This window comes from Anthonomus grandis, chromosome 5, assembly GCF_022605725.1.
Source record: "Anthonomus grandis grandis chromosome 5, icAntGran1.3, whole genome shotgun sequence".
NCBI lineage: Eukaryota > Metazoa > Arthropoda > Insecta > Coleoptera > Curculionidae > Anthonomus > Anthonomus grandis.
Window position 1 is genome coordinate 31,383,468 of NC_065550.1, and position 15,228 is coordinate 31,398,695.

Genomic DNA, 15,228 nt, shown 5'->3' on the forward strand with positions numbered 1-15,228 from the left:
ATTTTGAGACAAGAAAGGAAGGAATATTTTGGAAAACAAAAGCAAGAAGAAAAATGAAATTATGATATTAAAAAAAAAGCAAAAGCAATAGGACCGAGATGCAAATGCAGTAATGGTAAGTCACAAAAACCAGTAATGAAGTGCAATGAGATAACAGAAGATCAAAGAACAGAAATTTTTACAAGATTTTGGAATTTTTTGTGGAACGAAAAACAATTGTTTCTAAGGACGCTGGTTGAAAAGAAAAGTACTTCAAGAGCTAAGGACCGAAAAAAAGAGAACGAGTCAAGAAGGGAATTTTCCTATATATATTTTCTTCATACAACATCCAAGATAAGAGTGTGCAAAACAATGTTTTGCAATACTCTTTCAATTGCACCAAGAACTGTTGCACATTGGTTGATTGAAAAAAATAAATCACACCACACTGCAAATGATTTGGTGGATGATGACCTTAATGATACGCGTGATAATAATACCTCTTAAAAATTATACCTTGAAAGATCTTGGCAAACAAAAATGGAATTATATCGGTTTTATAAGAATGACTGGTGTAGAAAAAACGATTCACAACCGCTATCTATTGCAGCATTTAATAACAGTTTCGACGATTTTAATTTATCACTTTTTTCACCTAAAAAATTTGGAACTTAGAATAGTTGCCGTTGATGTATCCGACTCCAATACCAATTAAATCTGAAAAATTTCAACACTTAATGGACCTTAAATCTTCAATTCCTAAGGACTTTCTTTTTGTCTTTTGCTTGCGTCTTTAAAGTTTTTTTATAATTAAATTGCAATGAATCAGATTATTGCCTATCTCCTGTTGCGAACCCATGCTCATGGAACGCATATTACCTAACTCTAAGAATAAAGCCTATTTTTGACAAGAGCAATAATTTTCTATGTTCAAGCATTAAACAAAATAAAATATTTTGGAAACATCTTGTTTTATTATATTTTCTCATTCTGACAATCTCCTGAATAATTTAAAATTTTGGAGTTAGGCCATTTGCATCTTAAGCCGACGATATGACGTTATAGCTAAAGGCGCGAAATTCAATTTTAAAATTAAATGTTACATAAGAACAGTTTTTTGTCTTCCAGACAGTAAAACGTGTTCTTCTTTTTTTATTCAATTAAAGATAAAGCAATTTTGATTTTTTGGAAAGATGTGGAATTTTTTAAGGGTCTATTCTAGACAGTTCAAGGACTAGGACTTGGGATGTCGAGCCTTCTATATAGTAAGTAAGAAAATATGGAGGCATCTCTGCATAAGGTATGAATTTTGCAGCGCTGTGTATTGGCTCGTGCATGTACAATTAGTGTGAATATATGTGAATGTTCCGCAATTCAATGTGAATATTCCGCAATTTTTTGTCCTAATCTATTCTCTTAAAGTACTCTTTCCACTCAAATTTTAAAATATTGGAAAATCGGAGATACTGAGAGTTGACAAGACTCCTCGTGATTAACATAATACTTGCTGATATCTGACACTATAAATACAAATTCACATACAATTTTTTACCATTTAAATTCAAGTTTTTGTTCAATACTTAAGGAAATCCTAAAAGCTAATTACATATTATTATATTATTTTTATTTTAGTTTATTTGAAAAAATTATTATTTTTGGGTAATAAGAAAATGTATTCTCTTCAATATGGGCTCTATCATAATTAATTGTTTTGTTTTAATGCTTAAGCGCCTTGACGTTTAATTTTGATGTGTAAAAAAAGTATTTACCTCATTGTCTTACATTTTATAATTTCTAATTTGCATATTCATGTTTAAAAATCTTAAATTTAATTTATCTTTTATGTTCTTCTATGTAGAATATTTTGATTTTTTTCTACATCTTTGTAAATAAGAATGCTAAAGCTCTTCATGCAATAAATCATTTTTTTAAATTTAATTTGTATATCAATTATTGTAAAAGCTTCCTTTTTTTTATGCGAGGCAATTGTAAAAATAATATCGATACTGACCATCCCCAATACAACTGAGGGGTTATTAATGTTAATATGACAACACCAATACAAACAAACCGCTTCTGTCCCAACAGTCTGTAAAAATGCAACGTTCATTTTCCATAGTCCACGTAAGTATAGAATTAACCAAATCTAATTAAACCTAACTAAAATCCTAATCTTATAGGAAAGCGATCAGTCTGATGACGATCGGGACAACATAGGCGAAACGTTCGATTTAAAGGCCGACTTATCGCACTCGGATTCCGAAGATTTAAGTCCAAAGAAAGTAAGGAAGCTGCCTGAGAGGAGTGTTAGAAACTGCAGTTTGTAATTTGTTTTTAGACATTTATTGAGAAAAAACCGGAGGCTCTGCCTAGAAGGAAATCCAATGCCGGACAAAAACCGGCAAATTCGAGCGATAGTGAGGACAGCGAGGGGGACGGCAAGAAAAAATTGCCGGGTGAATACGATCCTACGCAATACGAGAATTTGGTGGTCGATCCTGAAATTGCCGAAATTTTCCAATATATACAAAGGTAATATTGATATCGTGGTCCCCAGAGCTACAGGTTGGTTTTGAGGTTACGAATACGTGTAGGCAGTCAAAAGATCGTATAAAAAAAGTATAAATCCTACAGAGTTGCCAACACAGCGGATTTCTCGCTAGATTTAGGGGAATAATTTGTAGATTAGCGGGTTAACACGTTCACTGCCAAGCAAAATTTGCAATTATTTCACTAGCGCCACCAAAGTAGGGGCCAAGAAAAAAAAGTTCTCCTGAAGCCACTTTGTCTAGTCAAAGGCTTTTAGTTATTATCACGTCACCTGCAGTTAGTTTTTTTGTAGATGTCATTTTTATGTCAAAAGTGACGAAAATGTCACGCGGTCTAATAGACCGAGGCGGCGTGGAAGTAACTTTTTTAATCATACGCGCCAACGCGGTCCATTCCTCGGTCCGCACAGCGATTTTGCGCAATCCTAACAAGTCAGCACGTGGAGTCTGCTGTCTTTTTAATTACATTTCAATTAGTAAACGTTTCAGACGGAATAGGTGGTTTTTGTTGATATTTTTGTTTGTACTTTGCGTTTCTATAATGTCCAGGAAACGTGCTTTGACGCAAAAAGAGTTACAAGACGAAATGGATCGAATCTTCTGTGCAAAGAACCTCTTGAAATGTTCTTTTTTTCACTGGTTGATGATCCTATTTTCCAATACATTGCTGACCAAACGAACCTTTATGCCACACAAGTTATTACAAGTGAGACAGATGTAAGTAGTAAATGTAGGTTACATAACTGGTTATCCACAAATAAAAATGAAATCAAGAAAGTTTTTGGCTTGCTCTCCTATATGGGTATTGTAAAAATGTCTAATATATAGGTAGAAAAGTTTATAAAAAACCGGCTGCTCAATATGCGCACAAACCCATTTTTCAACACAAAATCGATAGAAAATCCGGTGGCAGAGAGAAAAGACGACCGCAATATATTTTCTCTCACTTCTTATTAAAGAAACCGCAAGAACAAAGCAGTCGCCGTACTTCGTTTCTTCGTACCTGCCGGGGATTTAAAGCCTATGACGTATCCTGAAGGCCTACTCAGTGTCGTCTCGTACAGGAAGTGAGTTAATAGTGTTATAAGGCATTTAAAATCTGTTGTGTGTTTTTTTTTAAGTATAATAGTGAAATAAACTATAGCTTTTTTAGTTAGACTATCCGATTTTTATTGTAAAAGGTAAGTAAAATTGGTTTAAATTATTCAATTGTCTAATAATTTAAAAAAATAAATGAAAATTAATTACTGTTAAAAGTTATATTATGTAAAATATACTTTGATTTTAAGTGACAAAATAATAGGTATTTAACTTGTAGGTATATATGTACAGCCAAAGATAATACTACTACGTAGTAGTATTATCTTTGGTACAGTCTAGAGTGTGCATGTGTATATTAACTTTTTTACTTTCTACGTTTGCGTGGTTCCCCTTTATTGACTTGCTAGGAAAGGGTCCCAAGTAAAATTGATCTAATTTGTTTTGTTGCTTTTTGATTGTTGCCAAATTGTTGCCCCCCTTGGGAGCATTTTTGCCCTCGAATTCATCTTCAGGAACTCGACTATATTATTGTAAAAAAATTATGAAAATCCTTTAAGTAGTTTCCAAGTTATGCCCAAAAACGTCCACTAGTTAATCAAATTCTTGATGCTGCAATATGTGTGTCCCTTGGACCTTTGTTGACCAAATTCTCTTTAAATCAGAGAGTTTTTGAGGCACAAGAAACGTTCATATATGAAATCATTTGCTAATAACCGCCCTTCCTTTATCAAAATACCTTTTAACCCAATTAATTAACCTAAGAACGGATTAACTTAGAAACTATCCCTGATCATGATTCTTCGATGCATTCAGATGCATATCTCCCAAAAGGTGCTTAATTGGGTTTAAATCAGGATATTGTGATGGCCATACAAAACCTTTTTCTTCTTAAATTAAGCCATTTCCTGCTAAAAGGATCGAGTGAAAGATTGAAAGGAATGAGCGCAGTATTCAACTGCCTGAAATAAATTAAATAATCTTTTCTAGGCATTTGAAGAACAAGGAATTGACTAATTTAAAGTAATCGGTTATGGTGAATGTGTATTTCTTTAAAGGCACTTATTACTTAACTGCCTTTAATATATTAAATAATGATTTTCTTCCAAACAGTTAAAGCAAGAAAAATTGTTCTCTATTAGTCCTTTACTGAACTTTAGAACTGCTAGAGATGAATATTTTCAAAGTCTTCCTATGCAATTAAATTGGATTAACAAACTTGAAGTGTCTAGAATAAATTGAATAATGATTTTTAGACATTTATAATACAGATCTCTATGCAAAGGCCCTAGGGCTTCTATGGTATTCAACTGCCTGGAAGAATATCATTATTTAATTTAGTAAGTAGTCAAAAAGTCATAGTAATTGCTTTTAAAGAATTATCCTACAAATTTGCCCTAACCAATTGCTTGAAAAAAATTCCTCATAGTTGTACTACAAAAGGGGGATTCAAGGAGTCCCACGAATATGAAATACAGTAGAAACAGTTGATACTTTCCCTATTTTCATTCTAGCCCGATTTGACCTAGATTACATTCAAAAACTTATCAACGTGACTGGAGGGTGCTGTAGATTGATATAGTTAGAAAAGTTTATAAAGAACCGGTGACATCAACAGGCGGCAAAATCCGCGCATCTCGTTATTCTATCGATCGGGTCATGTACCAAAAAAGTATCGTAGTAACGTAGTATTATCTTTCATACAGCCTAGAGTGTGCATGTGTATATTAACTTTTTTACTTTCTAATTTTTTTTTAGATGTCACCTAAGAAAGTAGGCAAACAAGGACAAATAATTCACAGCCAAGGGAGAGAGATTATTTCTAACGTGGCAGCTTTTATGAAAAAAGAAGGAGAGCAAAGAATTACTATTCCTTTGAAAAATGTTAGGTAAGTGAACAATATAAATTCGTATTTTATTGTAGGATGTTTTCAAATTTTAATTTTTATTGTACTGATAACTTACAATAATAGTATATAATTATTTTAGACAACGTACGTTAGCTGCCACTCGAGTATCCCAGTCAACTTACAGAAGAGTGGTAATGGTGGTGAGTAGTATCCTGTAAAAACCAAGTTGGACGACCTAATGGAAAAGCATGGACACATTGTGTTACGTTTGCCTCCATATCACCCAGACCTTAATCCTATAGAAAAAATTTGGGCAACTGTTAGGAATTGGATGGCAAGCAGAAATTCCACTTTTAAATTGGCGGATGTCGAAACTTTGACAAGGCAGAAATTTGCGGAAATTTCGAATGATGAGTGGATAAATATTTGCAACCATATAGACAACATAGAAAAACAATATTTCGAAAGTCATCACCTTTTTGATGAAGCATTGGATTCTTTAAAATTTACAGTAAATACAGGCTCATCTGATGAAGAGATTGAATGGTCTTCATTGGATGAATCTGATTTAAGTTGTAATACACTATCAGATAGTGAATAAAAATATATAATATGTAAAATAATGAAATAAGACTTTAAGCTTATACCAATTTGTTTCTTTACACAAGTCGTTTAAAATATCTGATCCTTAAAAAAAAAATGCGAATAAAGAATAATTTTCAGCTACCTATTTGAAGTCCTGTTTTAAAAATAATTAGCGAACTGCATCCTCCTGTAAGTAGAACTATTTTTTGCTAAAAAATATCATTTTAATTTATCTACATTTTTTTAAACGAATCTCGGAGCAATTAAATTCAAATATATGCATTCTTAGTTGGTATTTCAACTAAATCAAACGCACTTATAATACCGCTAGCTATACCTACTAAAAATCTAGGGCTATTTAAACTCTAGTACAAATAAATATTAATAATTTCAACAAGTGTGCCGCCTCCACTGTCTTCAGACCTCGACATAGTCATCTGACCCGATCGATAGAATAACGAGATGCGCGGATTTCGCCGCCTGTTGATGTCACCGGTTCTTTATAAACTTTTATAACTATACAAGCCTATTGGAGCCGAGAAGATATGTATAAAAACTCTATGGCTCCCAAAGTTATGACACGTAATAGATTTGAGCTGTTACTACGTATGTTGTAGCAGATAATCAGGATAATCCAGAAAATGACAGACTCCATAAGATTCAACCTTTGATTGACAAAATAGTTACAAATTTTAAATCATCATATGAACCTTCCGAAACTTGCTGCATTGATGAGTCTCTTATTCCATTTAGGGGAGATTGATAATGCGACAATACATAAAAAACAAACGCCATAAGTATGGAATAAAAGTATTTAAGTTGTGCAGCAAAGGAGGTTATACCTACAACTTTAAAATTTATGCAGGAAAAAACTTAGACCAAGGTCGTACTACTCCTACATCTGTATGAGTCTTTTTGAACCCATATTAGATTCAGGGCGTACTCTCGTAACAGATAACTGGTATACAAGTGTAGATTTGGCAAAAAGACTGATGGATAGACAAAGATATTTGATAGGGACATTGCGAAAAAACAGACGAGGCCTTCCAAAAGATCTGGTAAACAAAAAACTTAAATCTGGAGAAATAGCCGCTCTCGAAAACCAGGATGGTGTCACAGTAATTTCATGGAATGATAAACGTAACGTTTTAGTTCTTTTTACAAAACATAGCAACACAACAGTAGACACGACAAACCGCAGACAAAAAACTTTAAACAAGCCTGAAGCAATTGCAGCATATAATGTAGGAAAGTCATCGGTCGATATATCTGATCAAATGACAGCCTTTAAGTGGTACCGTAAGTTAGGCGTGGAGATTATCCTGAATACTGCGATGGTCAATGCATGGATTATGTATAAGGAAAGTGTGGATGCCACAATTCCCTTACTTCAGTTTCGAAAAGCTGTTGCATATAAGTTATGTGAAGCGCAGGATCCTTTAGAGCAACCGGTTGCAGAGCTTACTCCAAAAAGAAAACGCCAAAAACACGAAATGAGCAAAAGTGACTATACGAAACGAAGACCTTGCAGTAAATGCTATGAAAAACTAAGAACCGAAAAAGGATGGAAAGAGGCACAAGGAAAAGGAAAAAGGCAGACTGCTTCAATAAAGTTCATAGTAAGGATTTTTTTTATTACGTTTGTTCATACATTATTATGTACACTACTGGTTTTTGATTATTTCAAAAATAAACAATATATTATGTAAAATATTCTTATTTCTCTAACCTACCATATCTAGAAATAAAATATGCAAAATAATAAAAATCATCTCGAGTTCGGCATATTTTTAAATAACTAATATGTTCCAACTATCGTCTTATAGACCATGATGGCGAATAAAACTAATTCGTTTTTGGTCTTATAGACCGAGTTGGTAGCGAACGTGTTAAAACCTATTTGAGCGGACAGCTAATTTTTTAGCGGCATAAATTGATAATATAGCGGTTTATTGGCATATTCGATAGTTTCATAAATGTCTTCATATTTAATAAAAATGCCTGGAAGTGGGGAATTGGTTAGGTTGTTGATAGTAGTCCAAGTAAATAAGTAGGAAAAGGTGAGTTAGACTACTTAGTGTTGTACACAAAAATATGCCTTCTAGAACAACTTCTTATATGAAGCTGGCCGGACAAATATTTTTAGTTTATTTTTCAGTCACGGATGGCGCTGGAAGCTAGATTTTACGTAAAAGTTAAGAAGTTGCTACCAGAAGCATTATTAATAATATTTTTTACCGGGGAATTGTAGTCTAGTCTAAACCTTTAAGAATCTATTTTTAGGAAAGTATTCGATTATAGAGCGTTTAATTTTTTTGATTTTTCTAAACTTTGTGATTTCTGTGTACGAACACTGTGTATAAACAATTTTCAAAAAAAGTTATTATTTTGTTAGAAGTGTCATCCAGGAAAAAAACTTTAGAAATGTGAGGAAACTGGACGATTTAAATTTCCCACACCGAAGATCCAATATAAATTAAATGTTTAAAATCTGTTTTGGCAATATTAATAACCCCATATTCAGTTTATCTATAATTCAGTTTTATCAAGTTTTTATCATTTAATTAGAGGCACTAACAGGTTCATAATATGTTCAATGTTCGAATATTAATATAACTTGAAATAACTAAGTAGTAGTAGTATGATATAACCAATGATTAATAAATTTCAATTTGGCAGTATAACAGTTTCTTATAATTTTTAAGATCTATAAAAAATTCTCAAAAAAAAATGTTTTAAATATTTTTATAATTGCCAATTTCGGGAAAATCTTTGATTTAGTTAATTTTCTAGTCCAGGATGGGGCTGAAATTCATAGTTATGTATTACCATTATTGATATTCTATGTTTTGTGGTGTTGTGCTTAACTTCAGGTACCTAAAGAAAGAGAGGAAAAAGAAGAGCAAGTGTGGAATAAAATTCATAAATTGCCTTTAAATGAAAAATCAATAATCCCTTCCAGGCAGTTGAGGTCATAATGGAGAAATACAAAAAAAAAACTTTAATCTGTAATAACTTATTTCAAATATAATTACGAACAATAACTATAAGGTTCAAAATTACCCATTACTGTTATGTAATGTAGGTACATAGATCTCATCAATATTATTATAAATAAATATACGTGTTTGGCTCTTTTACTTTATTACTATCCACATTTTATGACCCACAGAATATTAATTATTTTAAAAGGGTGTAAATAATATACCAAATAACTAATACAAATCTATAAATACGGAATGTGGATGCTTAAAATGTTTCCCCTGGTAAGACTTTTTTTAAATAAAATGTTTATTTTTAAGTTAATAATTTGAAAGTCAAGAGCTCTGAAAACCGGTTAGTGGATTTTGTCGAAATTTAGACCCAAAAACAACGCAGATATCATACAAGTTAGTCTGGTCTATATTTTTTACTAATAAAGTTTCCCTATAACAATACACTACTCATCATTTGGTGATTTGGTACGGGATGTTGTCTACACAAGATTATATTAATAGCATTGGTAAACATATCGATATCAAAATAAAATAAGACTAGTTTTACAGGGAATTCAAATACATTTCTCAATGCATATTATATAGAGGGGCAGAATTTATAGCAAAAATAACCATGGTAACTTTTTGCAGACTGAATAGATTATATAATTGGCAGTGCATTTTGTCTACTCCAAACCCTTTGGCTACTATTGGTTAATTATTTGTGAAAATGTTAATAAATGTTTTTCGATAAAAACCTGGAATAAAAATGTGGGTTACCCGGGCTGCATTTAAACATTCCGGTATAGGATTTGACACTGACACTGGCGAATTTGATTGGTCTATTTCAAATAATCAACTAATCACAAAGTAGTGCTGAAAACGATGGCAGAATGTTGAACGGTGCTCAAATGCAGGTCAGAATGTTGCGCATTACTTTTTGCATATACAAATGTTAAAATAAACAGCTTATCTAAACTACCGTAGCTGTTCTTTATTTTAGCTGAAGTTTTAGCTAAGAAATATTTAGATTACCTCTATGCAAATTTTTTAGCATTTTTAATACTGGACTTATAACGCCATGACGAAAATGTCTGTTCCTCATATTCATTTAACCATTCCACGACATCTTTTTAATTTTTCATGTTACCCCTATACAAATTTTCGGTAACTTTTATTAGTCTCTCCATAATTAATTAATTATTACACTCCAATATTGCACGAATTGTAACGAAGTAATATTGTACTGTAATACTGCACGAACAGAGAACGCATTAACGGATTGTTGACACGTGGTCAGCCTATTTAATAGAAAAACCGCGCCAACCACATTGCAACAATCCGACTTGTGTTTTAGCACCGTCCAACATTCTGACCCTAATTTTGGCACTTCGCATTTATTGGCGAAACGAACTCAAATCGACCAATTAAATTCGCCTGGGTGTCAAATCCTATACCGGAATGTTAAAATGCACCCGGGCTCTTAAGGTGTCCCGTGCAAATCTTAAATCACTGTACTATATTCATAAATTTTCACAAACTAACTATATAGGCTAAATAACTTCTACTGTAACATAAGTTGTAAAATAGCAGGTCAAATTCAGGGCTGGACCAGATTCATTGTTCATTTTGCCTACCGATCTACTTAAACTTAAGTCTGATTTGGGGAAGATAAGGACGACAAATACGTCTGGCTATGATGAACTAAATGTAAGGTTATTTTTCAATTTACCTGATGTGATACTAGAAGTGTTAGTATCTCCAATTAATCATTCTTTCAATACTAGCCAATTTTCCAGCTGCCTTAAGGTGGCCAGAATCATGCCTTTGTTTAAGGGAGATGATTTAGAATGCCCTTTTTATAAAGCGATAACATTGCTTCCAATCCTCTCAAAAATCATCGAGAAAATAAATAAAAAGTAAATGAATATGTCGGAGCAATCTTTTCATTCCTTGACTTCTTATTTTTAAAGTTGAACAATAATGATGCTCCTGCAGCAGTGTTTTGTGACTTGACCAAGGCATTTAACTGTATTAGTCATGAAATACTGCTGTAGACACTTGAGCGGTATGGTTTCATGGGTTTGGCTTTTCAGTGTCTGGGGTCTTATTTGCATAATAGAGTGCAGAGTATTTTTGTGGATGAGACACCATCCAGGGAGCAGTTTGTGACTATTCGTTATTTATATTAAAGGCATGGCCAACTTCTAATAAACTGTGTTTAAATATTTTAAAAAACTTGTGTTATGAACAGCAAATTATTATGCTCTTAAGATGGTAGCAGAAGAGGCTGATTTTAAAATGGCGAGTAATGTTTATTTTCCTTTAATTACGTCCCATTTAAGTGTGGTAGGCATGAATATGGCAGTCGACGAACTAATAATGTGCTTTTGCTTATAACTACAAATTCATTTATATTTAATGTTAAAATACTCTCAAATCTTCCAGCAGATTTGAAATATATAGAGAGCTGAGCTAACTTTTTAGAAAATGTATTAAAGAGCTCTTAGTTGTGCAAGTCTATTATAAAATAACTAAATTTTTGTCACTAGAATTTTGTTTCAGTTTTACATTGAATAGACTTATACAAAAAGTTTTGTGTTGTTGCATTACCTCTTTTTACAGCTTTGTAAATAAATTCACTTTTATAACAATAGTGCATTAATATTGATTAATTTAAATACTATGAATGCAGGTACACGCCCCAAAGCATCAACACCGAATACAAATTCAAACCGTTCGTGCCGGAATTTCTGCCGGCCGTAGGTGACATCGATGCATTTTTGAAGGTGATTCCCCCAGAAACCACTCTTGCCGGGGATATTTTCGACGAAAATATTCTACAATTGGGACTTTTGGTACTGGACGAGCCGGCGTCGAACCAAAGCGACCCCGCTTTACTCCATTTACAACTGAGGGCCGCCAGTGACGGATTGTTGGGAGGAAACGAGCAAAAGAACATCGTAAGTCTTCTCAAAACATGTGCAAGAATCTTTTAGTCACATTAATTATAAATTTTTGTGCTACTCTATCTCTACTGTTGGTGATTAATTTAAGGTGGTAAAAAAGATCGACAATTTAGAAAAAAACTCCAAAGTTATCGATAAATGGATTAAGGACATTTCCCACTTGCACAAGAGTAAATCCTCGCCAGTTGTACGATACTCTCAGTAAGTCCAATTAATAATTTTACTCACAAACTGGTTGATGTACATTTCCAGGCCGATGCCCGATATAGAGGACCTAATGCAACAATGGCCAGAAGACTTGGAGCAAACGTTCAAACGCGAAGGCTTTCCCAAACCCGAAGAGAACCAGCCTATAACCGAATATATTGAGACAGTTTGCACTTACTTGCAAATACCAGTAACTAAAAATAAGGTGCAATCTTTACACTTGTTATTTTGTCTTTATACAGCTATTAAGCAATTGAAGCTGTATCAGAATCAAGCTGCTATAAGTGACGAGAAAAAGAGAGAAAATAATAGTGAGAAGAACCTGGAGGAAGCTGATCAGTTGGTGCTAGAGTAGCTTTTGTAGTACCACATGGATATGTGGGCATAACTTAAGAGCCACTTAAAATGTTTTTGTATATTTGTTTTTCATTAATATAGAGAAGTTTCTGAGGGTAAAAATGTGATTCTAGGTTCAGAATTGAGTTAATTAGTGCAACTTTCAAGTAGTTCATTATTCATGAGGATATGTTCATTAAATCACTGGAATATTCTTAAAAGCCTATATACCTCGAAAACTATCTTAGGTAGAGACAATATTGTCAAGTAATGTCTAAGAGACATTTAAATTAAACATGTATTGCCACACTGAGGCGTTTTTGAGGATGAAAACATAATTCTAGGTTAATAATTGGGAAAGTTACAGCAGTTTTGGTTGGAGCATTTTTGTTCCAATTTCCTTGAAATGTTTATTACTCTTGACACTTTAATACTTGAAATATTTCACTTAATCCAGGCAATAACAACTGCATTAACCCTCAAGGAAATAAAAACGACTTGACATAAAAAAATACCCTATTTATTAGCCCCTTTTACAAACTCTATATCATTATCACTATACACAGGTTCGGCAAAAACATTCCAAAAATCCACTCCCAAAAGTTTCAGTTTATCAATAGGAAAAACATGTATAGACGTATCGTTAAAAACCTCAAACAGTCTAAAGCTGTTTACCACCCCTAACTCGCACACATATGGACAAATTTGATTTAAAAAGTATGCACACCTAGTCAAGTCCTTTTTAGTATTATCCTCGACGATTTTATTAATACTATTGCAAATGATTATACAATTACTAAGGTGAAGCCCCCAGTTGCTCCAAAGTAAATTGTTGGTCAACTGTTTGGGGCAGTGAGGTAAGTAAAAAAGCACCACTTCCTCTTTAACACAATATTTACCTTCCTGATTGTTTTTATCAACAACAACATCGAAATATTCCAAAATTGAAATGTCGTGCTTATTAAATACTGGATCGGAGGCAACTATATCTGCATCAGTTAAGTCTCGCAGGCATAGAAGTAAAGCAAATTGGTACCTTGCGATAGTTGAATCGTGAATTCTCCCTAAGCCAAGACTGATGATTTTTGAAATTTTTGGGTTGTTTAAGTGTCCTATACCCTCCTTCAAAAGGGCTGTAACTGACTGATAAAGGTCTGCCGAATGAAGCTCTTCTTTGGCTTCTTTTATGCGCCTAAAAGGGGCCTTTTGAAGATTTTTTTATATTAAGTTTTATCACTAAGGGCTTACCGTATATTTAAATCGAGATTGAAGGATTCATCTATTATTTCTAATAACTGGTTTAGGCCCTTAATAACAGAATTTGAGGGTTTTCCCCTTTTTTTATAAGACACTTTTTTAAATTCCCCATTTTGTAGGTTAGGATCCATTTGTTTGAAATTGAAAAGTAAACAAAACCCTGGGGTGGTGTTGCCAACATGATGTACATAACATTTCCCTAAATTAAGTTTGGTTTAATAGGATATTTGGATGTATTCAAGTACTAAGATGATATTAATAATGTTATGGAATATTAAGATATTCTTTTTATTAAAATTAAAGTAAACTAATAAAAAAGGGATTGACAGTTTGATACAAAATAGGGAAATTTCACTAGACTTGTTTGTAAAGTTGGCAGCCTGACATATTGACACCTGTCATGTAAATTAGTAGGAATGGTACATAAATAATTTGACTTAATTAGAGCCGAATAGTCGTATCGATATTTTATGAAAATTATATCGGGTTATGTTCGAAAACGCTAAAAACCTGAATACTAAGTTATTAAAAAATAAATTTAATAAGAAACTAAACTATTACTATTATAAAACTAATTATTCAGTTAAATTTTGTTAGAGCTGGGTAAGGTATTAAGGAAAAAATGACCAAAAGAAATTGAAATTATGTTAGGTGTAAAAATATTTGAAAGACCTATGAAATGTCGATAAATGAATATTTTTTTGCAATTAGCTTACTTGAGTAGCAAATAATTCGCTTCCCGGCTCTAAGGTAGCGATATTAATATAAGGTAAAAATTATGTTCAATTTATTGACGTATTTTCAAACCGCAAAGGAAATATAAATGCTTCTTATTAATTTTTCCAATAGACAGAACTGAAATAATTCGTTTTGAAATACCGATATTTTTGCCCAGCTCTTCACTGTTATTAGGCTGGCTATTAGAGCTGGAAAATTGTATCGATAGCGATAACAAATAAAAGATTTTAAAATATATCCTGACCGTGCGCGACCCTCTTATATTAAATGCATTTAAAAAAATGTCTAAAAAAATCAAACATGTTTACAATACCAATATCTAAAATATCACAGGGGATATAAAAAATAGGGAAATTTCACTAGACTTGGTTATAAAGTTGGCAGCCTGATATATTGACACCTGTCATGTAAATTAGTAGGAATGGTACATAAATAATGTGACTTAATTAGAGCCGAATAGTCGTATCGATATTGCATGAAAATTATATCTGGTTATGTTCGAAAACAGTAAAAACCTGAATACTAAGGTGAAACTTAGGTGAAAATACGTTAGTGTAATGTTAGGTGTGAATATTTTTTTGCAATTAGCTTACTTGAGTAGCAAATAATTCGCTTCCAGGATCTAAGGTATCGATATTAATATAGGGTAAAAATTATGTTCAATTTATTGACGTATTTTCAAACCGCAAAGGAAATATGCTTTATATTAATTTTACTAATTGACCGAAATGAAATAATTCATTTG

At 32.7% G+C, this 15,228-nt stretch overlaps 2 protein-coding genes across 2 annotated transcripts; one reads left to right on the top strand and one right to left on the bottom strand.

Moving 5' to 3' along the window:
• The first annotated feature begins 1,981 nt into the window (after positions 1-1,981).
• On the top strand, positions 1,982-12,611 carry LOC126736561 (intraflagellar transport protein 46 homolog). Its single transcript, XM_050440960.1, has 6 exons — positions 1,982-2,103; positions 2,160-2,261; positions 2,318-2,511; positions 11,672-11,939; positions 12,034-12,146; positions 12,198-12,611. Exons 1-6 carry the CDS (start codon positions 2,077-2,079, stop codon positions 12,505-12,507), a joined length of 1,014 nt encoding a protein of 337 aa, XP_050296917.1. The 5' UTR covers positions 1,982-2,076; the 3' UTR covers positions 12,508-12,611.
• Positions 12,612-12,992: 381 nt separating this feature from the next.
• LOC126736562 (SRR1-like protein) lies at positions 12,993-13,977 on the bottom strand. Its single transcript, XM_050440961.1, has 2 exons — positions 13,737-13,977; positions 12,993-13,680 (listed from the first exon to the last, which is right to left on the bottom strand). The coding sequence occupies exons 1-2, from the start codon at positions 13,874-13,876 to the stop codon at positions 13,005-13,007; spliced, it is 816 nt and encodes a 271-aa protein (XP_050296918.1). The 5' UTR covers positions 13,877-13,977; the 3' UTR covers positions 12,993-13,004.
• Positions 13,978-15,228: the final 1,251 nt, after the last annotated feature.

Excerpts from the sequence above, each read along its gene's own strand:
- LOC126736562 (XM_050440961.1), bottom strand. The coding sequence starts at position 13,876 with ATGGATCCTAACCTACAAAATGGGGAATTTAAAAAAGTGTCTTATAAA. Across the intron at positions 13,681-13,736 it reads AATCTCGATTTAAATATACG|GCGCATAAAAGAAGCCAAAG; the intron begins GTAAGCCCTTAG and ends GGCCCCTTTTAG.
- LOC126736561 (XM_050440960.1), top strand. The coding sequence starts at position 2,077 with ATGCAACGTTCATTTTCCATAGTCCAC. Across the intron at positions 2,262-2,317 it reads AAGATTTAAGTCCAAAGAAA|ACATTTATTGAGAAAAAACC; the intron begins GTAAGGAAGCTG and ends ATTTGTTTTTAG. Across the intron at positions 2,512-11,671 it reads ATTTTCCAATATATACAAAG|GTACACGCCCCAAAGCATCA; the intron begins GTAATATTGATA and ends CTATGAATGCAG.